Source organism: Lissotriton vulgaris, chromosome 4_1 (genome assembly GCF_964263255.1).
Source record: "Lissotriton vulgaris chromosome 4_1, aLisVul1.2, whole genome shotgun sequence".
Taxonomy (NCBI): Eukaryota; Metazoa; Chordata; class Amphibia; order Caudata; family Salamandridae; genus Lissotriton; species Lissotriton vulgaris.
In genome coordinates this window covers 38,681,427-38,708,560 of record NC_141691.1, presented here as the reverse complement: position 1 = coordinate 38,708,560, position 27,134 = coordinate 38,681,427, and the positions used below count along the sequence as shown (strand labels likewise).

The window sequence follows — 27,134 nt, the reverse complement described above, 5'->3', positions numbered from 1 at the left end:
GAGTCAGATCGAAAGAAGAGCACATGGCGTAGATGGCTCAAAGCTGACTTCAAGGAGACGGGGTATACCTGGAGTCAGATCGAAAGAAGAGCACATGGCGTAGATGACTCAAAGCTGACTTCAAGGAGACGGGGTATACCTGGAGTCAGATCGAAAGAAGGGCACAGGGCAGAGATGACTCAAAGCTGACTTCAAGGAGACGGGGTATACCTGGAGTCAGATCGAAAGAAGAGCACATGGCGTAGATGACTCAAAGCTGACTTCAAGGAGACGGGGTATACCTGGAATCAGATCGAAAGAAGAGCACATGGCATAGATGACTCAAAGCTGACTTCATGGAGACGGGGTATACCTGGAGTCAGATCGAAAAAAGAGCACATGGCATAGATGACTCAAAGCTGACTTCAAGGAGACGTGGTATACCTGGAGTCAGATCGAAAGAAGAGCACATGGCGTAGATGACTCAAAGCTGACTTCAAGGAGGGGGGTTACACCTGGAGTCAGATCGAAAGAAGAGCACAGGGCGTAGATGACTCAAAGCTAACTTCAAGGAGACGGGGTATACCTGGAGTCAGATCGAAAGAAGAGCACATGGCGTAGATGACTCAAAGCTGACTTCAAGGAGACGGGGTATACCTGGAGTCAGATCGAAAGAAGAGCACAGGGCAGAGATGGCTGGAGAGCCCTGGTTGATGGCCTATACCCTAGGAGGGGTGGTAGGCATATGTAAGTAGGTAATGCTTATGCATTATAATTCATGGTACTATTGTATGTCTGAATAGTACACTGGATCTTCATACATGAAATACTATTTGTTTCATAGATGCATTGCATCCAGAAAGCAATCAATCTTAATTGGTTTTAAGCAGCAGGATCTTATAATGTCTGACTGCAAACTTAAAACGCAAACCAGTCCTGTTGGCATTTCTAATGCTTGAAAAACACACTATGTTGTTCATGGAGAATTCAGTGACCTGGACCCACATCTCTAAAAATGAAATTGAAACCTTCTGGCCCCTTAAGGCAATACATTCATCGACTACTGGAGAGCTTCATTCTCCTAGTTTAGATGGCAAAGCTGGGGTCTGACCTTAATATTTCAGGCTGCCAGTAATTAGAACAGTGATCCCAGACTTAGAGGAAGAAATCTGTCAATTTTGCAGCCTTTAGACCTCCTTCTCGCATAGGTGTTGTGTAGCAGCGTTGTTCTGTGTTTCTTCTATTATTTGGTGCTAATTTGCCTCTTACTACCAACAAGCCACATGCAGCTGTAACTGAATGTGAAACTTTGGCATAACACTTCTTCATCCCTCCCTTCCTACTTACTTCTTCCAGTCCTTTCTTGCTCTTTGTTTTCATTCTTCTAATCGTACATCCTTCTCTGTCTCTATTCCTCCAGTCCTACCTCCTGCAATCTTCCTTCATTTTCACCTTTGCAGTCTGTACTTTTATCTTCTGCCCTTCCTTTACTCCATGTGTTGCTGTTGAAGAGTCACATCAAACCATCAAAAGGCATTTGACACATTTGCATGGCCTATCACTTCTGCTCAACTTTGCAAGACTATTCTGTCAATGATCGAGGTGAGGATGTTATGCAGTTTTATATTTTTTTTACAACTCGAACCAGTAGTTGACGATTTTGCATTGGACGGGCACTTGTACCTAGGACAATGCTGAAATGAATCCATATTTGCCTTTCAAAACCGGTAGTCAACTATTTTAGCCACGTCTGTATGCGTATGAACTAGTGAGCGCAGGATCCATGTCTGAAGCAGATCCGTCATCTTTTTTCCACATTGCACGTTGTTGTGCTCTTTTCATATTATTTTTTCTAGACTTGTCTCTTATGCCAATAAACCACCCATGTATATAAATGAATGTGGCACATTGAAATAACATACTTCCATCCCTTTCTGCTTACTTTCTTCTTCCAAGCCACTGTTTCCCTCCTTTTCCATTCTTTTATCCTTATTTCTATCTCTTTATCTATCCCTCCAGTGCTCTCTTCTTCGTTAGCCTTTTCATTTTTGCCTTTCCTGTCTACCCTTTATCCTTCCTTTTCTTCCAATTTTCCTGTTCTACAGTCACATCAGACTATCAAAAGGCTGTTGAGACGTTCACTGATTTGATCTCTACTGAGGTCTATTCTCTCAATGATCTATGATGAGGTCTATTCTCTCACTGATCTCTGCTGAGGTCTATTCTCTCACTGATCTCTGCTGAGGTCTATTCTCTCAGTGGTCTCTGCTGAGGTCTATTCTCTCAGTGATCTCTGCTGAGGTCTATTCTCTCACTGATCTCTGCTGAGGTCTATTCTCTCAGTGATCTCTGCTAAGGTCTATTCTCTCAGTGATCTCTGCTAAGGTCTATTCTCTCAGTGATCTCTGCTGAGGTCTATTCTCTCACTGATCTTTGCTGAGGTCTATTCTCTCACTGATCTCTGCTGAGGTCTATTCTCTCACTGATCTCTGCTAAGGTCTATTCTCTCAGTGATCTCTGCTAAGGTCTATTCTCTCAGTGATCTCTGCTGAGGTCTATTCTCTCACTGATCTTTGCTGAGGTCTATTCTCTCACTGATCTCTGCTGAGGTCTATTCTCTCAATGATCTGTTCTGAGGATGTTTATAAAGTGTTATATTTTCTTTTAGAACTAGGACCAATAGTTGATGATTTCTTCACTATGGATATCCCTGAAAACGCCAGCAGCACACCGGAAAATATTGCTCCCACAGGTAACATTATATTTGTTGTTCATGGAATGCAAAGTAGCATAGGTCATTTAGTTAGGGGATGGTGTAAAGCTGTAAGCACATTGGCTTCAAAACAGCTTATGCACATGGAGCAGAGTTCCTTGAAATGTGGATTGGACCCACCGGTGGGTCACAAGTCCAAGCAACATGTAAAGATGCCTTTATATTCTGTATTTGTGTTGCCACATTTGCTGTGCTTCATAGTAAGAGGTCAAAGGTCTGGCTGTGTGTCAGACCTGTGAGTCTTAGGGTGATCGTGCCACAAACATTTTTACTTCCTCCCATTATTTTTGATGATCTTGTCTTTACTGCTCTCGCACTTTACCACTGCTGACAAGTGCTAAAGTGCAGGTGCTCGCTCCTTAAAACATGATAACATTGGCTTATCCACAGCTTGCATATTTGATTTACTTGTATGTGCCCACAGCTTGTAAATTAAATGCTACTGGTGGTGGGACTGCAGCACTGATTGTGCCACCCCCTTAAGTATATTTTGAACATGTCTCAGACCAGCCACTGCAGCCTGTGAGTGCGCTTTTGAATTCGCCATTTCAAAGTGGCCAAATAAACCTTTTGCCTAGCCCAAACCATCCATTTTATTACATACAAGTCACCTCTAAGGTTGACCCTGAACAGCCCGGAGGAAAGGTAGCGGTTTATATAAAAATTAAGCCTTCAGGCTTAACTTGTCCTGGTAGTGAAAACTCTTAAATTAGTTCTTCACTATTGCACGCCTACTCTCCCATTGGCTATCATTGGATTTACCTTACTGCATTTTATACTCTCTAATTTGCAAATCAGAACAGGTACCCAATTCATGTTTGGTGTCTTTCGAAATGTAATAAAAATATCTAACTAATGTTGAAGTCAAATATTTTAATTATAATTTTGAACATGCAATTTTTAGAAACATCTAATGAAGATAGATCTAAGTAAATACAAACTCCCTCTTGAAGGAAGTTTTTAGCCTCCAAATCACCTTCCAACACAAGTAATCTTGAGATTCCGAATACTGCAGAATTTGAAACCAAGAAGACATTCCCATGCATGACTAAGGATCAGCAAATCCAACCAACCTCTTCGCTAATGACCTCTTGACAGCCCATGCCCCAGTTTGTCTGACTAGTACAGAACCTGCTTTATCTGCAGCTTCAAAAAAACAATAAATGTCACTTCAATTCAATGAATCGTTTGATTCCGGATCACAGTGAGGACGCGTCAGTGGCAGCCTTGACAACCATAACAGAAGGTATTTCCATCATTCTGAAAACGCTTGCAGGTGAACACATACATCTTTAAAAGAATGATCAGGAATAGATCTCAGCTGTCCTAAGGCAGTTTAGCTTTCAAATCAGATCAAACCTCAAAACTCTGCTTTCATCACCAATCATTTGGTGTCAATGTCATTTTAAACTACTAGGCGGGACACTAATCTACTTCTCCAAGACTCCTCTTTATTACCAATTTTACTTTTCAATTCCTGCCTGATTGCAAATAGAGTTTTGCCTTCTTTATCATTCTCAAGATCGACATGACATTTTAATTAGACCAAGTGTTTTTATATTCCAGTGTGAAAATTAGAATTTCTCTAATCTGACATAGGTGGACCTTACCTGAGATGTTTATTGCTCACCCAGCAAAGAGTTCACATGACTGAGCTGGTCATCACATTTGGCACAAACGAGAAGCCCTCGATCAGCTGGAATTGTTTAGAAGACGAAAAATATCCGACCATATTAAGGGATTTTAAACATTTAAATACAAATTTCAGTCAAAAAAACAAATGTTTTTTAAGCACAATTGTAAAGGTTTGGAAACTTCAATCATGAACTCATTTAAAAACCTGCTGGACAAAGACTATCCTGGCAAGCAAATAGGATTATCTGCTTTTAGAGTATAACAGCTCTCAATCAGCACCTGTTGCATGGACGAGCTGAAGGTTTTCACTTCTAAGCAGAGTGGGCCCAAATCACAGAACTAACTTAAGACAAAATCCTAAACTTACTACCATTTTGGTATTCACTGAAGGCACTTACTCATTTTGGTATTCACAGAAGGCACTTACTCATTGATGAGTAAGTGCCTTCTGTGAATACCAAATGAGTAAATGGTAGTAAGTTTAGGATTTTGACTCAAGTTAGTTCTGTGAATCAAGCCCATTGTCTTCTCGAATGATGGTGAACTGTCGCTTGCTTATCTTTAACTTCGAGTTATTTGAAGTTTAAGCAAAAGAGTTTAGAATGGGTAGCCCAGTGGAGGTTTAATAATCCCAATAAACCTCAGTCTGAAAATAAAACAAACACTTTTGCATGTGCTGTGCATTTTTTTTAAATATCTTTTTTTACATTTTTATTATTTTCGTAATACAAAGAGATCAAGCATAAAGATATATTGCACTTACATACAAAATCATTACCACTGTGACAGTACATATTACATATATAATTCTAAGTGGTACCACTTAGGGAGCATAGTGCAATTTACCTCTAGTTCGCAAAAAGTGACGTGCATTGGCAGGTTGATATAAACATACGATACCCTAGTTTACTGTCACCTCTTATTGAGGGGCAGGACATTTCTATCAAATGGGTTTTTTTTCCTACAATAATTGATCAGATGCAGACATGTCTAATATCCCCATTTTGTACCAGTTGTGTGTAATATAATCATTTAATAGCAATAGACAATAAGGCACAAGTGATAGAAAGTAAACAATGACGCTAGTTGCAAGATATCGTCGTTTTTCTACATTTGAACCATAACCAGAAACCCGTAAAAGAAATACAAAAGAAAAGGAGATATCAGCTACACAGAGAAACACAGAGAAACATGGGCCTAGTGTGGTATGTGCCTTTCGAGAGACGCCATGTCGAGGGTCATGCGCAGTATAGAATTGGGTTGTGGTTCCGGATCAGTACATAATTGTGTGAGTGCCAAGGCATCATGCGTCCAGGATTGCGGCTATGCAGCATCATGACGGAATGTGTGATCATTGCCCTGTCTAGCGGTCATGTCCAAGGGTGCCCCATGTACACGGCCCATCCACTCCACCCAGGCATCATTTCAAGCGCCATCTCCCAATCACTGCGTGGGGGGAGCGCGCAATGCAATGCTAGTCTGTACAAAAGTTTTCAGGATTTCGTCCCAGATCTGTGCGATGGGAAACTTACGCAGCCCCGCCGTTTCTTCTCTATAAAGAATGGTGCTCTCCGCCTGTGCCCAGTTTTCTAGCGATTTTAGTCAATGTGGCATCTCTGGCGGGTCTTTATGTTTCCATCTCTTAGTTATCATCCGTTTTGCAGTGATGAAACCTAGGTCACAGAATCTAGAGCTTACTTTATTGGCTTTCTTACATTTGTAAATCCCCAGGATGCAAACCTCCCATGTGTGTGGCACTTCGGTGTTAATGGTACTTGTGAGGGTTGCCGTTATTGTGCGCCAATAGGAGTGAAGTAGGGGGCAGGACCACAGCATGTGTAGTAGGTCTGCGTCTAGTAGATGGCATCTTGGACAAGCAGTGCTGGTGGTGTTAAAATATTTATTAATCTTGTGTGGTGATAGATACGCCCTGTGCATCTCTTGTGTCCTTCTACACCCCGGGTAGGGACCTGAGATCGGCTCACAAAAACCTTTTGGCGACCCCCCGGATCCTTAAAGCCAGATGGGGAGGGAGAGCCTTTTTCTCCCTCGCCCCTAAACTGTGGAACGCTCTTCCCGCTGACCTTAAGGGCCAGCCATCTCTTTCCCTTTTCCGGAAGAATTTAAAAACTTGGCTATTTGCAGAATACTACCTGTAACATTTGCTTCCTCCACTTGCCTCCGACCACTCAGCTGTTTATTTTTCCATCTGTTGCGCCTTGTTGCCTTCGGGTTAAGTTGCGACCATATAAATTCCATTTCATTCATTCATTCATATTATATACGTTTGTGTGAGCTTGAAACGTGAGTTACACGGTATGCATGTTGCACTGCCCAAGACACATTCCCAGTCTTTATCTGCCCAGGGCTGACCTCTGTCTGCAGCCCATCGTGCCCAGAGTCTCTGCGGTGGTTGTAACACATGTGTAAGCAGGGCTTGCACTAGCCAGTGAATCACATGCGTCCCCTCCCCCATCACATACAGGTACTGTAGCAGCTGTCGAGTTTGTGGCTCAATCATCACCCCATGTCAGTGTCAATGTTCTTATAATGGCTGCGTGTAGGAGGAACTGACCCACTGGCAGGCCGGTATCCGCTGTCAAGGTTGCAAATAGCAACAAGGTGCCCTCCGCGTATAAATCTCCCAGCGTCTCCACTCCTGCCTCAGTCCAGGATGCCAGCACTGCATCCATTACAAAGTCTCTGCCTTGGGGCGTACTGACCAGTAGCAGTATTGGGGCATATGGGGATAGTTTATTTTGTAATTTGTAGGCTCCTTCGGTAGCATCTGTGGGCTAACTCCACATATAACTGTGTCGGGCGAGGTAGTTTCGCCAGTGGGTGGAATAAGCTATAGATTTGTGTCTGTGTCCATGTACACGACTCAGTGGCGGTATCTGCCAGGTTCCTGCAGATTAGCCACTTTGCGACCCACTGTAACTGCGCGGCTAAATAGTACAATTTTAGATGAGGAACTGCCAAGCCCCTGCTTTCCGATGGTGCATACAATTTTCGCAGCGCTATCCTGGGCAGCCCTGTGTTCCATATTAGACCTCTGATTAGCCCCTCCAGCTCCAGGAACAGCCGCACCGGAACATATACCGGCAGATTTGCAAAATAATACAATAGCCTGGGCAGCACTATCATTTTAGCCAGGGTGATGCGGCTCATCACGTAGAGCGGAAGAGTCTTCCAAAATTGTATATGCGCCCGTATGGAGGAAATGGCGCTCACCAGGTTACCCTCCAGTATGTCCGTAGGGGATCTGTAAATGTATATGCCCAATTATCTAAACATTGTCGGGTACCAGGCAAGCGCTGTGCCGTTGATTGTTATATCAATTGCGCCCACATTCTCGTTTAAAGAGTAAGCACCCGATTTGGCCCAATTTACCTTAAGTCCTGAGACTTCCCCAAATCTACGAAATATGTTAGATATAGCTGGTGGTATATCATGTAAGTCTCTCACATACAGAAGTAGGTCATCTGCATACAGGGACACCGTGTGGAGACCATCTTCCAGGGGTATACCCCAGTCCACTCCGCTTTCTCGCAGTGGAGCCGCCAGTGGTTCCATGGCAAGGGAGAAAACCAATGGGGACAAAGGGCATCCCTGTCTGGTTCCACGTCTGACCCTGATTGTATCAGACATGAGCATGCCCGTGCGGGCCCGTAACATGGGCTGCTGGTACAATAACTGCACCATTTGTAGGTACCCATCCCCTAGCTCATATTTACGCAACACCACTGCTAGATAAGGCCACTCCACTGAATCAAAGGACTTCTCCGAGTCTAATACTAAGCATCCAGATCGTGGCCAGTTCTCAGTCACATAATTCTGAACTCTGAATAACCTACGGATGTTAGGAGAGGTGCTCCTGGTTAGCCGCGCTAGCGTCGGGGTAGAGAGAAATTCCTGTATGGCCCCATCTGTGGCCTGCAGGCAGGACCTATACATTGTGGTGTGTTCCACAAAGGCGATGTGTATGTCTCTCTGGGTGTGAACCATGTCTCTATGTTTGTTCCGTATGGAAGTCACGGGTGTGGTAACTATGTCTTGGATTATTAGCCACAATAATAACCTGCCAGGTTTGTCTCCCATATGATGGGTTTGCGCCGAGTGCCGAGTGAGCTGCGTAATTCAAATTGCGTAGTCTGTCAAGTAATCTAGAATGCTCCTCCCTAATTCATGCCAGTGACCCATCGTCATTCTCCACAGCCTCCCCCTCCCTTCGGAGCAAGTCATTTTCAAGCTGTGCAAGCTCAGTCTCTAGTTGTCTACGTATTCCTTCCTGCATACCCAGGCACTCACCTCTAACCACTACTTTAACCTCTTTGATGCTCATGACAGCTCCCGGCTATCATGAGTCATGGTGGGCATGTGCTGATGACGGCCTGGAGCCATCATGAGCACACCCGCAATTGGAATGTTTAGCACTGCGGCAGAATTCACGCCTCAGTGATGAGGTTAAATGAATCCCATTCTACTTGGGGCGTCGTAATGGTGCCAGTGTTCTCCTCGAAGTAATGTAATATGTGTGTGGCCAGCAGTCTCCGGAAGGGTGCATCCAGTAATATGCCCGGCTGCATCCGCCAGGTTAGGATCGGCGGCCGAGGGCGCTCCCACAAGACCTCCAATATGTGCATAGTAAGAGTGCACCCTCTGTCTCTTGCAAAAGAGCTATTTGTATGCAATGTCTCTTGCGGTATGAATATGTCTGATACCTACGTGAGAGTGTGTGCATGCCTAGCACATTCCATGTACCAGTTTTAACTGCTGACATATCTGCCAAAGCGTACAAACCCTCCCCATGTCCCCAGCAGCCCCTCAGACTCGCCCAGTACGCATGACCCCGCAACGCACAACCTCACCCACAAGATGACTTGTGGCATGTTTCGACAAGCTAAATAGGTGTACAATAAAATATATCTCATAACAAACCAATACCATAACATAAATATTTTTAAAAAAATACCAAAAGTGCGATGTTGCAACATGCAATCGTCCAAACCCTCAGAAGAGGCAACAGTCAAAATTACCTGGGGGTACGCTGCTTATGACGTACAGATAGTCAACAATTTAGTAGTCCCATGTTCCAGAGGCCCCCACATGCACAATATAACACAACATGGTCAGATGTTGCCCCAGCTCGGGGACCCCCTCTATGCCAACGATATACCCCGGCTCCGACGCAACTATGACAGATTATAAGATCAAACCCACCCCTCCCCCCGATAACATGATGGCACTCACCGTTATGTATGTGACCCTGTGGGCGAATTGCGGCCTCCGTGTTTGAATACAACATTAACGACTGGACATATTTACATATAGTTCACTATACCTCTATTGGTAGTCCAATTAATGTTGCAGTCTCAAACCAGACATATGATGCCATCAGCTGTTTGCAGAGTAACGTCTGGTCGCTCATTCGAATCCTGCAAGTTTTGAAGACCATGCATCTGTTCATCATTGCTGAACAGTTCCCCTAGGCCAAATCTTGTTCTGTACTTAACATTTATGCTCATCACGGAGTCTAATCAAGGAAAGAGTTTTGCAATGTTCATATAATGCTGTCAGCTGTCTGCGGAGTAACATCTGGCTGTTCCGTCGAGTCCTGTGAGTTTTGTAGCCCATATACCTGCTCATCATTGCTGGATAGGTCACGCTGGCTAGAATTTAAGACATCTTCAGTCCCCAAATTACCGCTGATCTCTGCTACTGCCTGCAGGGCATCTCAATGTCCACTAAGAACCAAGTCCGTGTGCGGTCCCATCGCCGGCGAGGGCGGCGTCCGAACTCCCGTCGGTCCTCTCTCTCTCAGATGGCGATGGAATGGACCCCTCAGTTTTGGCAAGGTAGCCGACATGGAGGCTTCATGAGGCCCTGCAGCTGTAAAGGTGTGCAGCCAAGCCTTCGCCTCCTCTGGCGTAGCAAAGAAGTGAGTCTATTCACTAGCTACCACCCACAGGCATGCTGGGAAGACTAGGGAATACTTTACGCTGTGTTGCCGAAGACGTTTCTTCACGGCCATAAAGGAGTGTCTTTGCCTCTGCACCTGGATGGTATATTCTGGAAAGTTCATGATTCTATGATTGTCTATGTGAATGTCCTGCAGTTTCCTGGTTTCCTGAAGGATGGAGTCTCGATTCTGGTAGTTGAGAAGTCGGAGAAGCATAGGTCGTGGATTCGACCCCGTGGGGGGGGGGGGCCTTGCCGGGACCCGGAGCGCACGTTCTATGACAAAGTGAGGCGAGAGGGTACACTCCAGTAGCAGGTCCTTAAGCCAGTTTTCCATGTGTAGTGTGGGATCTCTCCCCTCCCACCTTTCCGGTACACCCACATCGTGTATGTTGTTTCTTCACGCTCGCCCTTCAGCATCCTCAGCTCTATCCTCCAGGAACTCAACTCTGTTGAGCAAGTCCTGTACCTCTTTGTCGGTCTGGGCCACCTGAGGTTTGAAGTCATCAAGTGTTGTTTCCAAGACGGTAGTACAGTCCGTTAGCTTCTGGTGATCTGCATGGAGATGAGTCAGGTCAATTGCCACCTTGTCAATCTTAGATTCCAGGGAGGTGCGGGTCTGATTGATAGTGTCTTCCAGCCTCTCCATCACAGCAAGCACTGTGTCCAGCTTATTAGCTGTTTGATCTTCATGCCCATGCTTCGCCATCTTGTCTGTTTTAGGCTTAGGCGGCAGCTGTGGGGTTTGCATTCCTAGTGCTCCGACCCGTGCCCGGGTGCCACCGGACATGAGTCGCCGATCTGGCACTCACATGCCGCTCCGTGTATGACAGGATCCCAAGCCCCGCCACCAGGGTGCACACTTCACAGCGGGGTCCACAGCAGTATCCGGAGGTCGTGATTGGTAGCGGCGCCCAACCCACAGTCCGACACTTCAATGGCAAAGCACCACCATATCGTACATGTATGTGCACCGCAGCCTAGTCCCACTCGTAACCCACAGTTCTTTGGGCCACTACCCGGTGGCGGCGTCAGCGCTCACCACAGTATGGGGTAGGCCTGGGGAATGTCAGTAACGTTGTAATCCACAGGCACCAGCCAGTCACATCGCAGGGTACGACCAAAACATCGTACACAGAAGCATGTGGGCTCAGTACTCCTTTATGGAGATGTCTCTGCATCAACAGTTCAGCAAACCCCAGAGCAGCTGTATATGCCTCCCCTTTGGTACACACCTGGGTCTCAGTATGCCGGTGAGCAATGTCCAGTCACCAGTGCATTTCCATACTTCAGGAGCACGACCCACAGTATTTGGAGTAGAGTCACAGCAGAGACAGTCTGACCAAGAGAAGATGCATAAGTCACAGCTGGCAGCTCAGTGGTGGGGGGCTACTGCATTTGATTAAGTCTTAGGGGCCTTTGCGGTATCTTCAGCTAGGGTAGCTGCATCACACACCACTTTTCCCCCCTCTTGTGTCTCGTGAATCGGGTATCAGTTCACCTGGAGGATCTATGCAGCATACACACGCCAATGAGGTAATGGGAGCCCCAGATGTTTGGCGCCACACAGCAATGAGAGACATTCAAGGCAGCTGCAGGTCAGGCCACAACATTCCTCTTCCTCATGCGGGCCCCCGTGTCAATGGAGATGCAAGTGGGGCTCCGGCAATCTCCTCACAACCGCGCCAGTCACTGCACCTCCCGCTCAACCCCGGGTCATCAAGTATTTGGGGGTGCAGTACAGCCTGACCTCACAATCAGTCCTGCTGGTGCCGCAGGCCGACCTCGCTGTCCACCAGTGCCTCTGCCCTCCTCAACAGGGCCAACAGCCTCCGGTGCTCCTGCCAGCCGGGGCCGCAGAGCAGACCATGCTGTGAAGGCAACGGCTGAGAAAACAGATAAGGCGGCGCCACCACCAACAGCGCACTCACGCGCGGGTCACCAGGGAGCAGTCGACCCAAAAAATGCGGCTGGCATAAGACCAGTGGGGAACAGTTAGTGGGGGCCTGGGCACTTCTCACCTCCCCTCCGTGACCGTCCTATGAGGTTGAAACAAGGTAAGGGGTCATCAGTCGTCCTCATCATCAACCACGGCCTTGTGGGCGGGGCTAATCCTTGGGCTTGCCTAATCCATGCCCGCCGGAGGAAGCGCACCTCCGCCAGCTCGCCAGGCAGAACGCCACAGGGCAGGGCCAAAACCAAACAGAATAGGCATTGGGGTCCGGTCCGGTTCCCGTTCCTGCTGTGTTTGCGCCCAGTAGGGGTCCCCGGCAGCATCTATATGTACATTGCAGGGCCCTATTGCGGGAGCCTCCTGTGGAGCTCTACCAGGGCACGTCCACCACCATTCCAGCCATAGCCACGCCCCTCTTTTGCATGTGCTGTGTGTTAGAAATGGGCTCCCTGGCTGGCCATGGCTCACGCCAAAGTCAGTCAGAGAACACCATTCCTAAGTCAGGGCAAGGGAGTTACACGCCAAGATAACCCCTGCTCACCCTCTAGGTAACGTGACGAGAGCAGCAAGGCTAATCTTGGAGGCTATGTAGGTTAAGTGTTTGAGCGCGCACCCAACAACAACACCCAAGGCCCACCACAAAGGAAACTCCACACAAGGTTATATATAAAAAGTAGCCCTTGTATTATACCAAAACACATCAGATAAAAACACACACTTTAAAATGTGCCAACAGGCACGGGCAGAATTTACAGGGGATATGTACAAGACAGGGCCACATGGACCACTGTCAGGAATAGTCACTTTTTGAACTAGCCCTTAGGACATAGAGTATAAAATCACTGTAGCACAAATTAGAAAATGTAGCACCCAACCAGTAATCACTAGTAACAGGTAAGTACAACCTACGCAAACCTAACCACCTTAGGAAAAGGTCACGCAGGGAACCAGGACCTCACTAGCAACACCTGTAGTAGGAGAAAAACAACCACCTAAGTATCACAATACATGTAGGGGTATAAGCACATTACACATGATGCATCACAACACATTCAGAGGTGTAGGGAAGAAAAACAATAGCGCAAAACTCACATGAGCCACCACCTATGGCAGTCCCTAGGCCAACTGGCCTCTCTAGGACTGGGACGCCCTGTGTCCCAAAGTCAGGCTCCTAAACGTAGCAACTGCCAACTAAGTTCTGGGCAGCTGTGGAAATAATGATGGGGCCTACGTTGGAGCCTCACAGGCTCTGACCAATGCAATGCCCCTGAGCCTTTCTGGGCACTAAAGAAATATGTCACCTCTGGGGGAGCGGCCCGCTGCCAGCTGGGGCCGCTCTACCGCCAGAAATGCCCCTTGGGTCATGGGAGCCTCCTGGGCTCGAGAACCAAAATGCCCGGTGGAGCCTCGTGGGCTTTAAATCAGAACTGCCCCTATGACTGTGGAGCCTTTCAGGCTCAACACTAATGCCTTAATGCCCCCTTTCGTTGGAGTCCCTTGTGAACTTGGAGGAAACAAAGATGCCCGGGTCACGGGGAGCCTCATGGGCTCTGTTCTCATCGGAATGCTCCCTTACGTTGGAGTCCCTCGTGGACTCAAGAGACAATGGCCCCCCCCAGAGCCCGCGGGGCTCTACGTACAACTGTGCCTCCTCCCGGCACTCAGAACCTGCCCACAGCTCCCCCCAGCCTGACGACACTCACCGGGCTGTTTTTGCGGGGACGTTTCCTCTTTCTGCGAAGGCAGGACTTCTTCGGTCGGTGGCAGGGGGATTCTCTCACTGCAGGAGTCCCGCTCGCCTGCTGACTGCTTCTCCCCGGACACGGCGCCTCTCCTATCCCGTCCCAGTGCGGGGTGGGCAACCACCTGGGTTCTTTTAAGATGGCTCTGCCCGGGGCCGGCTCTCCTCCAGGCCCCGGAGCGCAGCCTCCGTTCCCGGCTGCTTCTGGCTTCCGGCTTGTCTCGCGGCCCCACCTACGTCACACCACGGCTTGCCTGGCTTCCGGTTACTGGGGGCGGCCAATGGCAGCGCGCCCCTCGGTCGGGAGGGGGGCCCAGTTCCCTCAAGGCGATCTCCGGGCCGGCGGCGGTGATTTTCCCCGGGATTTAAATAATTAAATAACACGGGATGGGTTCCCGTGAAGCGGCAATACAACAACGTATCCGGGGCAATAAGCGGCAGGCTGAGCCGGGTGGGCACCCGCGCCACAAATTACCACACAGAAGGGGGATAAGGAAAGCACTCCCACACGCTACAACAGCAAACAAAGCGCTTCCAGGTGCTAGAAGGAAAGTAAAGCGCTATTAAGCGCTGGGGGCCAAAATAAAGCGCTCCCAGGCGCTAGTAGACAGCAAAAGTCCTCCAGTAGATGGGGGGGGGCAAGGGTGGGCACAAAGCCAGCTCACAGGGTCCTCCTAGGCAGGGAGGCAATCCCTAGTGGCGGTCCTTCTGGCACCCAGCAGCAGCAGCAGCCCCCCTCAGATAGGATCCTGGAAGAGAAAATTTTCATGGGGTCACAGCCCCTCTTTTATACACCTTTTCCCTTTGTCTGGCTTCAGGGTGAGGAGAAGAACCAGTCGCAGCTGATCTGGGAGCACCCTTGATGTGCTCAGCCCCTCACTCTATTCACTGATAGGGCGAGGGACATTAGACGCACCACAGGGGACGGAGCCAGCATTTTGAGGGCAAAGCCCAGCCCAATTCAGGACCCAGGTGCACTCCTCCCCAGCAATCAGCATGCTAATCTCCACACTCACCACCGGGCAGACCCATCCAGACTCCTGGAGCCAGGCTCACCAGCCAGCTCTAGCCAATCACGTGCCAGCACACTCACTGCACACGCACACCCATGTCTAGAAGTGGCACTTCCACACTAGACACATACATGCCGCATACATCATTGCGCAGCATTCAATCACACGAGTCCGCACATACCAGACTTGAGCCTGCACACCTCACGCATCAGGAACTACCAGGGACACAGACAGCCCCCATGTATTCCAATGGGAGGGCAGGCCAACCTTACTCCTTGCACTCAGAGTGCGCATGCACTTTCCACTCGGACACAGTGAAAGTGCCCAGAAACCAAAAATCACTACCACCAATCCACATTCATAAGCAAAATGTTTTAGGGGTGATCCTGCCTGAACGGCCAAGTCCAACACTGTGCATGTTGAGTTTCCAGACAAATCAAATCTTTTGCCAATTAATGCTTTGCTTTTGTGGGTTTATATAGCAGGTGGGGGGGGGGGGAATACTGAAGCCAGGTACACCCCAGGTACCCTGAGTTGAAGATTAAATGGATAATGTCCCTAGACTCACTGCTGCTCAATGCCAGGGTACCCTCTCGGAGGGACAGTGCTCTCTGTAAATGAATCTAACATAGCATAAGGTAGCATACTGTTTTTGACTTATGCAGATGATTAAGACTCTGTTAGGCCTCCACATCAGTTAATTTGTTTCCAAGATTATAATCAAGAGAATAATTCAAAAAATCAAAATGATCTGCCTCGGGCACCAAAGACGTCTTTTAAGGGGATGATTGGTCAGCAAAAAAATGAAGTTGTGAAGAGCGACACCCATCTGGGAACAGAATGAAACAGTACCCTACATTTGTCTCAGAATATTGTGAACTTTAAAATAATGAGTGCAGCGAGTCAGCAATGGTGGTTAAATGTTCTGCTACTAAGTATTGAGGAGTTGCCTTTGGTCCAACAATTTCTGCTACTAAAATGGCCTGTAACAAGACTAGATATTGTCCAGTAGAGTTCTGTTAAAGAAATTATCGAGGCGAATATTTGTCAATATTTCATGCCCCAGAGCAAGCAACCGAGCTGAGCTGCACGCCAGGGAGCGGGCAGGAATGCACAATATTCAACATTATACAGTAAATTCCTGCTCTCACTGGCACCCTAACTGCTGCCTAGAACCACCTCTGGAACCCTTGTATCAGGCTGCAAGGGGGCCTATGCTGCAGGAAGGATTGTCCTTGTGCAAGAAAGGACATTTTCCAGCACAAAAACAGTCCTCAGGGGAGTTTTCCTCTTTCTACGTATGCAGCACAATACAAAAGAGGAACAATAAGGAGAAATACAAATATTTCTCCTTCTTGTGCTTCTGGTGGGCAGGTGTATAACTCTGATGCATTCCCAAGTCTACCAGTGTTGATAATGTGGGAGCGTGTCAGAATACACGGGTGGATGCGCGGGTACACCCATGACACGTCTCCCTGCTACAGAGCAACAGACGTTAGTGATTTGCGCTGCCATGCCTTACTCTAGAATTACCCAGAAGTCTCATTAGCATACTGCGTCATCCTTACATCATCCTGGAAGGCACAAGGGCGATGCAAAACCTTGATAAATATGGGCCCTAATCTTAGACAATCCACGCCAGTGCCAGAGACCGACTGGAATTAGGGATGGCGTCCAGCCTTTCTCAGAGTAATATCAACCGGTTGAATTACATCTGCGATTGTGTGGCTTCCAAAGAGAAGTCAGTAAAAGATAAGATCACAACAGAAACATTGATCATAGGTAAGGCAAAAGAAAGGTTTTGAATCATCAGGTCTACTTTGTTGAAAAACGACCATTTACCATCACTAAGCAGTCTGTGTAAATATGAACAGGCTGCTGCACAAAAAGATACTTATCCATGCAATACATTTGTTCAATTTGGAGCTGATCCGAAGAAATGCTTGGGGCTAAAAAATATGTGTTTAATACAAGACTCATTCAATCATATGACATAAATATCTAGATTTACCATTAAATCATGAGGGATTTAAAGATTTTAAGTTGTGTCTTTAATATATATCACTTGTTCGATTTGAGGGTTCATGAACAAAGCAATGGCTCATATGCTGTAATGTGGTCTGTGATATATGAGTAAAGAAACAATTGAACAGGTTATTTTCATCTGTGTTAAATTGCTTGATATTTGGAAAATACTTTTTCAACAACTTTTCAGACTGTTTGGTTTGGAAACACTAGAGGGCGCAACTACATTTAGTTTCAAGGGGATTTCGAGAAAATCATTTAGTTGTGTGATACAATTCAATGGCTAATATAGAAGAGCGCATTAAACATGCAATTTGATTTTTAAAATGAATATTTGACAACAATGCACAGTTTATGTTGACAATTAGGGGCCGATTAGGCCGTGGCCGGTAAAGGCCCGCATCGTGATGGGCCTTTGGGTTTTCTATCGGACCGCCTCATTATGTTAGAGAGTGTCATAAAGTAAACTGGCCAGTCATTCCGGCTGACTTCTGATGGGCGCTTAGAGTTAGAATCTGGCTAGTAATTTCAAGGGTGGGCCTTTCCTCCCTTGAGATTACGGTGCACAGTTTCTGACATGATTTCCATGCCGGCCAGTCTCACATGGAAACCATGTCAGAAAGCGTTTTTGGGGGCCCCCAGCAAAACTCTCTTTGGTGCACAGCCTTCGGTTGGAGGCCGAGGGGGCACCTATGGTGCCGCCCTGTTGATCCCTACACCTTGTGGCAGGCTCCTTGAGGGGCCAGCCATGAACTACATCTCCCTTACCTAAATTGGAGCTTGTCTACAGAAAGTGTACACCCATAACATGAGCTCCCATTGAGGAGATGGAGCATGTGACCAAACTATGTTCAGTTGCATTGGAATGAGTCAGTCGGGTCACCTGACCGGGTGTTGGTCGTTATCAGGACCGAGTCTGTGTTCCGCCCGACTTCAAAATAAGCTCCTTAATATTTTTAATGCTATTTAACATCATGAACATTATATTTATATTTATTAGACACACAAATCTCCACAAGTGGATCTCTCGGCACCGAAGCAGTCAGATACAGGTCACAATTCCATAATGTGATTAAAGAAAGAATAACCATGTTTTCAGGAGCTTCTTGAAGGAGATTAGGTCTGAGCAAGAACGAAGAGTCAAATGTAGCTGATTTCAGTGTATGAGAGCTAAATAAGCAAATGGAGTGGCCACCGTATCTGGATTTATGAATATTTTAGGGTTTAATATTAGTAGCTCACTGGATCTGCACCGGCGTACCGGGACATATATGGCTTCTGTTTTTTTTTTAGATAACATGCGCATAGATTCATCAACCAAAATTGCGATCGCAATAGTTGCGAAACAGCTATTGCGATCGCAATTTCTGGTCCTGCAATTCATGATTGAAAAACCAACCTAATTGTGAATTTGCAAAAAAATATTTTGCGAGATCGCAATTAAATTCGCAGAATCAATGTGGAACCCCCTTTGCGATTCTGTAATAGCGATGTTCCACTGATTCTGCGAAATAATTGGCAAACTAGCAAAATATTCGCAAATCCAATTCATCAAAAATCGCAATTAGCGAAAAAACCCAAAATCTCTATTAGTGAGGCGCTATTTAAAGAGATGTAAAACCAGGTGGTAACCATAAAGTTCAATTGGAAAAAAAGAAAAAAAAATTCAAAATGTAAAACTGGGCGGGGCAAAACAAACACACTTAAGGAGACACAGTAGGAGCATGAGGACATTCACAATGCCAGGTCTATACATTGTGGCAAGGCGTGCTGAGGCTCCGGCGTGCCCGGAACCAATGCAGGATTCAGGAGCGCATCTTCCGGCTACGGATAACACTCCTGGGCCACACTGATGAGGAGATTTACTCCAAATGCAGGCTGAATGGGGCAATGATTAAGAAGCTCATCGATGACCTTGACCCCCTGATGCAGCACCCAACACGGAGGAGCAATGCCGTGCCCACCCATGTCCAGGTCCTGTGCTGCCTGCACCTCCTCTCCTCTGGAAGCTTCCAGAGGATAGTTGCATATGCAGGGGGATGTCCCAGAGAACACTGTCACGCTGCCTACGGTGTTTCCTGGACGCCATGCTGACCCAGATACACCACTACATAACCTTCCCAACCACCCAACAGGACTTAAATCAAACAAAGCTTGCCTTCTACAACATTGCGCATTTACCCCATGTAATTGGATGCATTGACTGTACCCACATCCACATTTGCCCACCCGCTGAGACAGAGTACATGTACCGGAACCGCAAGTCCTACCGCTCACTGAACATCCAGATGGTCTGCAATACAAAGACAATCATCACTGACATAGTGGCCCAATACCCGGGGAGCACGCATGATTCCTTCATCTTCCAGCACAGTGGCATACAATCCTGCTTGGCCAGGGGTGACTATGGCCAAGGACACCTCCTAGGTAAGTACACATGCCCACATACAGTACGTAGAGACCATGTAGCTACGCATAACAGGCACTGACCCTCTGCTACTTTCATTCAGGTGACAGCACCTACGGCCTCCCTGAGTACCTCCTCACCCCATACGTCAACCCTGCCACACCACTGGAACGGCGTTACAATGCTGCACACATTCGCACTAGAAACTGCATTGAACGGACATTTGGGCTGTTAAAGAGCCAATTCCGCATCCTACATAAGACTGGTGAGGCCCTGAGGTCAGCTGCCGCATTGTGGCCGTGTGTGCCATACTCCACAATATTGCTACCAAGCGGAGGATACCTGTGTAGATCTCTGGCAGTGAGTCGGAGGGGGACAACCGCCCACCTGCACATGTGCATCATGCACGCGGGGAGAATCCTGCAGAAGGAGACAGGCGCCGCAACCAAATCACAATGAACTATTTCTAGTGCACCCATACCCCTCACACAACACTGCATTTAAGCATGCCAATGTAATAATGACATGAGTTGGATTTACGTTTGAAATAAATTCTTATTGTTATTTTCACAATTATGTTTTTAAATTCATTTTGTTCCCCAATAAATGACAACTGTATTTCCTCATACAGACCATGATAGCGAAGCAGGCGTGCTTGTCTTATCAGCATGGCACTGCAGCTAGAGTACATGGAGTCACTGGCGCCTCCGGCCGGACGCACCCAGTCGCCTCTCCATGTCCTCCTCGCCAGTATATGCCTGTGATGCTGCACTGGGCCTGGTGCTGCGGCGGCGTACGATTACCACTGGCACGGACAGGCTGCTGAGACTTGATGTACCCTCACTGGCATCATGCCCCCCCTTGCTTGGCCATGGCCACATGCCTGCTGATTCTGGACAGCTGTTGTGACCTGTTCCAAGGCCCTGGCAACGTCCTGGTAGCATTGAACCATCTGAATTTGCATCGCCAGGGACCGGCGCAAATGTCGGGAGGTCGGATCTGGTGTATGCTGACAGGCGGGTCAGCAGCTGGCGGTGGTGGCGGCGGGTGATGTCCTGCTGTGACACCATGATCTGGCTGTTCTCCTTGACAGCAGCCGTCAGCACCTGCACGCTTTCCGTGAGCTGGCTCACATTGCGTGCTGTCTTATAAAGCTGCAGCTGTATGACTGCCATGTGCCGTGCCTGCTTTTGGTGGACAGCAAGCATCTGGCGTTCCATACCCAGCCCAGGATCTAGGACATGTTCCTCCCTTACAGCGCGTGTTGACACGTTGCGCTGCTGCCTCATCAGTCCGCTGGACTGCGAACGCACAGTGGCTGTGCGCCGTGTCTGCCTCCTGGGTGGTGGTGTGGCCTGCACCACTGCCATGGGTGTCACATGGGGTGGTTGCTGTCCTCCTGTGGCTGCAAGGTTGGCCTTGTCCACATGGGGAGGTGGTGGTACTGGTGCTGGTGGTTGTGATGGTCCAGGTTGTGGGGCAGGATGGCCCTCTCCCTCGGTGTCCTCAGGGTTCGCCTCAATCTGGAGTGCCTCGCTGTCTGTGCAGGGTTGTTCTGACGCACCTGTGATGTAAATGGGTGCATGATTAATGATATGTATCTTGCACATGGGATGTTGCAACAGGCATGCAGGCTTGCATTCCCTGACTAGCTTTAGCGATATGTTTCACTTGACAGGTCTGGCTGCGTGTGGCTATCCGGGAAATATTGTCACACTACATTCCCACAATGCAATATGGCATTTCAGGTGTGCATGGCCTGCATTACCCGGGTTATCAAATGGCTAACACTGGTGGCATGGGCATTGTTAGGGGATGGGGTCGCAGTTACATGGCACTTACCTTGGGATTGTTGGGTGGGTCGGGAGGTGTCCAGCTGGTTGACCCCCACGCAGGCTGCAGGGTTGAGTGTGTCCTCCACCAGGTCTTCAAGTGGAGCGTTGGGCGCAACTGTGGGGTCTCCTCCTCCGGTGGTATGTTGCTTCCCCAACCTCTCAGCAATGCGTTCTTTGGCACGACCTCTGAGGTCGTACCACCTCTTTTTCAGCGCATCAATGGAGCGCTGGGCCACTCCAACAGAGTTCACCTTGGACCGGATGCGCAGCCAAATATGCCTCTTGTCGGCTTCAGGCACCTTCCGGGATTACTTGCCAAACAGCCTGTCATGGCCCCTGCTTACTCCCTCGATGAGGAACTCCAACTCCTTAGCTCGTATCACGGCGAATGCGGCTGCGGAGAGAGGGATGGAGGGAAAATGACTTCTCGAGGGTAGCGGGTGCCGAGGACCCTATTGTTTTTTTTTTTTTGCAGAGTTTTATATAGCGAGAACTTGACCCAAATCGGGTATCAGAGCGCTTTACATAGCACCAGTTGCATTACATGAGGACACATTCATTTTTGTTCGGCACAGGGAGATTAAGTGATTTGCCCAGAACCACAGGATGTTGAGAGTCATTACCGAGACTCGAACCCAATTCCTCAGGTCTTCTTGTCACAACGTTGTATCGAGGAGGAAGCCACTACCGGATGCCGGTGTCCTGATAGTTATCCTACAGGACTGCTTCCAGACACGGTGTGATCCCGGGGGTGGGCTTGGTCTGGTAGAGGGGCGAGCGCAATGGGGTCTTGATCCTGATGCTGATGTGAGACTGGTAAGGTTTGAACATATTTATCAATATCGCTTAGTTTCTTTGTTCCGGTGTTCTGAGCTGCGGGTCTGGCGAGGGCTAACCGGGGATATTTTTGACGATTTCAATCCCTAGCCTACAGAGCTCATATCTTGAGATCCTTTCGGATCGCCATCTTGGAGCCTTGGATAGTGTTTATGTAAAGTCCTTCTATTTAAATTGTTAAAATTAATTTGATTGAAATATATTAGGGTTAGCAATAGCGTTATGGTAAGAACTACTTAATTAAATTGACTGTAATTAATAAGAAAAGGCTTATGTTTATTATCAGGGTTAAGTACAATATTGTAATTTGTTAACAATAAACTATAATGTATTTAATTAAGGGTTATAGTTAGGGGCTACAATCATAATTGAAATTGCTACATTTATTCATTCACTTCACTTCACAATTCTTTATTTCGGCTTGATGCCATAAAAGAACAATACATACTTTACATTACATTTCATTGAATAAAAAAATAAACATTTCACTACAATATTAAAATCATTAGTTAGGACAATACGAATCATGTTGGAAGACAATTGGATCAGAACTATACAATCATAAAATCATAGGATGGGCCTCCACATCAATTCCAAACAAATCAGTTCAAGCCCACGAGAGAAAACTCAATTACAGTTGATGCCCCATTTTTTTCCTTTGAAAGAAAATAGAGAGTAGAAATCTACTGACACTAAATGTTATCTGTTGCGATGTATTTGTTGTTAGGATTCTCTGAGCCTGTGAACATGACCTCAGGCCCAGCAATACACATATTGGTTTAATCCATCTTTTTCTAGCCTGGGCATAAAAGGGGCAGAAAAGGAGAATATGTTGCTTTATTCATTCAGTTATGGTATCTGTGTAAGAAGACCCACCATCATGGACAATGGAACACATGTTTATTTTGAATGAATTACAGATTAAGGGTTGTCTAATTTTTTTAAGGATCAATATTTAATATAATTTAATTTTGAAATATTAAAAGGCTGGGTAAATAATAGGCCAGGTTAAGGATAACTATTTAAGATATCGAGTTGAGTAAAGGGTTAAGGGTATAATTTAATTTGAATAAATTAGGTAATAGGTTTAGAGTTGGCATAATGGTTAGATTATGGCTATATATTACACATAGTTTACAAAATGAGTAAATGAAAATGATACAATTAATGTTTTTAAATTAATAAACACTTCTTTGATTTAAAAAAAGTTGATGTAGTTGTATGGGTGGGGAATTTGGTATAGTATGAAAAATATTTACAGCTTACTATTGGCTATCTGGGTAGCAGCAATAATGTCAACATGGGAAGGGCACTCACATCAGCGACCACAGGCCTCCCTCTTAGAATGATGTTGGAAAGATCTTTCTAATTAGCCTCAGACCATTGTAAATTGGGACGACGGCTACCTTTAAATATGTGGTACAATGGATGCTATTGAAAAGATCTCAGTGGAGGTATTAGAAGCAGTGCACCAGAGACACAACAGGCATTTGCTCCTGTTTTCTGCATCCCCGGCCATTGCTACAATACAGCAGAGGCCACTGATGCATGTTAAAGCCCTTCTATAATACTGATACTGCTGTGGCACATACAGTATATGCAAATGAAGGAAGTCCTTTCCAGCACCCTATTTTTGAATGCAGATGAAATGGCAAAAGGTTGCCAGGAGGTGCACTGACCATATGACCATACACCACAAAGAGGAGGAGCACAGACATTGCAACCTCCAAGCAAGCGAGGGAGGGAGAGAGGGCATCATTGACATCCCCCCTGCAGGCAGGTGCTGTCACTCACTGCACTCTCTTGCAGAGGGATCTTTCTTCCCCCTTTTGAAGTACAGGTGGGTGCTGCCTGCACTGTTAAAGCTGACGTGTAGTTTAACCAGCCGGTTCATTCTACAGTAATGCCCTAACCGCAGGGGGGGCATTGATTGTAATAGTGCACACTCTCAGAGTTTGCCCACTCACACCTGCTTGCTCGCACCCATTACCCCCAGGTCCCTCTTGTCCTCATCCCATTCATTTACAAATTGAGATAACTTATCTTGCTGCAAGAGAAAAAAACGAAGGAATGCTGGATCTACCCCTCCCCTTCCCTCTGGGAGTACATAAGCGTACCCCGCCCAGCATTCCTCCTGTTCTTTTATTCTGTCTACTGACCGTATAACAATGATACAGTGTAGGAGAGTAGGGTCTGCTATCCTATGGTCACCCCAAATTTTTGCTTTTTGCTTCACTGGTTTCTGACTTAATGTGGCTGTGGGCCTGCTAATCAGACCCACAGCCTGCTGTTCTCTCTCTAAATTACTGCCAATGCACTCTAGGTGCATTACGAATTGGAACTGGTTCACCTTATGAGCCCCTGTAATAGTGCACCCTAGGTGCCCAGGGCATAGGTGTATCCAAGGCCTACCAGGGGCTGCAGCACGTATTGTGCCACCCCTGGCCTGGCCTCCATATTTGACACAACTGGCTGATCACTCAGCTGGGGTAAGTCGGTGTAACCACCTCTTACTTAGGTACAGTATGTCTGTGCCTAACCCTAAACTGGACACATATGTTCCTATCAGCCACTCCTATGGAAGGCCTCATCAATCCTGGAGGCAGAGTGCTTGGAAATATGTGAGATGGTGCTCTGGCATGAGCTGAGCCTGTCTGCAGCTGTCGGGAACCACTCCCTAAGCTGTTCCGGGATATTGCCATACCATATACTCTTAAGTGCATTATAATCCTCGCGGTTAAATGCTATCTTTGGTTTGGCTTTATCAAAACATGTCGAGTAAGGTGTCATACGAATTGGAATACTATCCCCTCGCCAATTCTGGCGACGGGGATAGCATTCCACCCTTCTAGAGGGATACGACATGTGTGTAACCCTAACCCCGGTTAAAGTTAAACAGAGCCTCAGCTTCACAAAATGGACGCTGCCACCACAGACACAAGTCTGGCCTCCTGCTGCTGACCGAAACTCGGCAGATGGTGGCCTGGACAAAGGGTTTCCTGCCTTGGGAGGTGCGAGCACCACCCCAGACAGGATTTTGTGTATTGGGTAGGACAGGGCTGAATAGAATCAGACATGCCCGGGGCACACAAGGTGTCCCCGTGCATAGGCCAGCCCAAACCGGTTCTGGGGCCTTCCAGCCCCAGTCCTGGCGCGGAGCTGGACAAAGGAAAGGGGGTGTAACCGCCCCCCTTCCTGGTTCCTCCCAGAGGAGGGACCTAGTAGGTGATCCACCCCCTAGATTGGAATAAGAGGGGGAGCAGTGCCATTGCACAGCAGATCATCCCGAAATCAACTTAAAACTAAGAAGAAGACTGGACTTCGACATTCTGCTGCACAGAAGACTGAAGAAGAATCTCCCTTGTGGCCAAGGAGTGACCACCCTGTGAACACAGGCACCAACCAGCAACTCGACGTCTGCTTTGCCGCCGCCTCCCGCCGGAGCCCGAGCCCAGAGCCCGACAAGAACCAGATTCCCAGACCTCTCAGAGCCCGATCCACAGTCCCTGCAAAGAAGGGACCCGTGGAGGCACCGAGTGACGTGGGACCGGACCTCTTGGAAGACACTCGTAAAGCTGACTGCGCAGCTTCTGAGGCATCCTCGACGTTGTGCTTTGGGGACTGAGAACCCCCACCACCGAGCAGCCCTTGCACCGAAGATCAGCCCCCCAGCATCTCCACGATCTGCGTGGGGCCCTTTTGCACTGTGCCACTCGACGCGCCATCCCGGCCACTAGCCACGCGGCCAGCGGCCATCTTGGCGACGAACCCGAAGATTTAAACAGCAGGTCTGGTTGCTCCAGACCTACCCAAGCTCCTGTGAAAAGGAGCACCCGCTCTGACCTTGCTGGTCTGAGTGAACAGCATCTTTCGACTTCTGCGTGGCTTGCATTTGCCAAGGCCTGTTTGCTCCGATCAGGTCGCCGACACCGCCAACAGCGAGAAGCCTACGTGGGACAGCTCGTGACCGACTCCTGGACGTCCTCGACCCCGGGTATCCACGTGGCTGCAGAAAGAAGCTACCCGACAACGCCTGTTTGCACCCGACATCGCCTGGTTCCAATCTGGTTCCACGGTAGTCACTGGCTAGTGGCTTTGAACACTGTCCCCTCTGCTTTCAGGTCTTCAACTCTTCAGATCCACCCTTGGATCCACCGGAACTCTTCTCACCGAGCCGCCTGCAGCATCTTCAGCTCCAAGCACCATCGACCAGCGTGACGAAACCCGACACATCTTCAACCCTGTGCACCCGCTTCCTGTGGGTGAGGTAACTCAGCTCCGCCGGTGCTCCTGCACTGGTACACACCCCAAGGGCCTGTGTTTTAAGTTTCAGCTCCGTAGGTCACTCGGAAGGTTCCTAACTTTCTAACTTTGTGCTTTTTACGCACCATAGACTTTGTATTGTAAAGTGCGTGCACTTTGAACACTGCACCCGAGTCCCGTGGGCCTTTCCCGACTTAGTTATTTCCAGTCTCGAATAGCTCCAGCGATTCCCAAGGCCCTAGGCCTCTTCACTTTCCTCCTGGTATCTCTTATACCACTTATTTAGTATATGGTTTAGGTGGCCCCTAGGGCTCATCCATATTGTGCAACTTTTGTGTATTTTAAACTGTCTTGTGATTTAACGCTTGTGCTTCTGTGCTCATAAAGAGTCCAGGGGATTTTAATAGTTAATAAATCAATATATATTTTCAATATATATCTGTGTGGTGTCCCTTTCATTTGGTATTCAAGGGGGTTGTGTATGGTATAACAGCTGGCTTCACATGCCTTTCAGAGTTTAGCCTAAGACTGCTTTGTCCACGTTACCACTAGGATAACTGGTCTACAAGGTTGAATTACAACCATCATCATAAGGGTTGCTTGGCATGGTACAAAGTGATCACTAGAACTAGTGAGCATTATATACCAGGCCAACTTCTCACATTGGTGAGCAGCGGATTGGGATCTGAGCTTGCTGTTGTTTTACCATTA

At 47.6% G+C, this 27,134-nt stretch overlaps 1 protein-coding gene across 2 annotated transcripts in view; it reads left to right on the top strand.

The window, feature by feature from the left end:
• The window catches only part of LOC147718301 (uncharacterized), a 228,901-nt gene that overhangs the window by 9,920 nt on the left and 191,847 nt on the right, over window positions 1-27,134 (top strand). For both annotated transcript variants that reach the window (XM_086918259.1, XM_086918258.1), the window contains exon 3: window positions 2,648-2,731. In XM_086918259.1, the coding sequence (XP_086774385.1) occupies window positions 2,648-2,731 (84 nt within the window). The remainder of the gene's footprint in view (window positions 1-2,647; window positions 2,732-27,134) is intronic.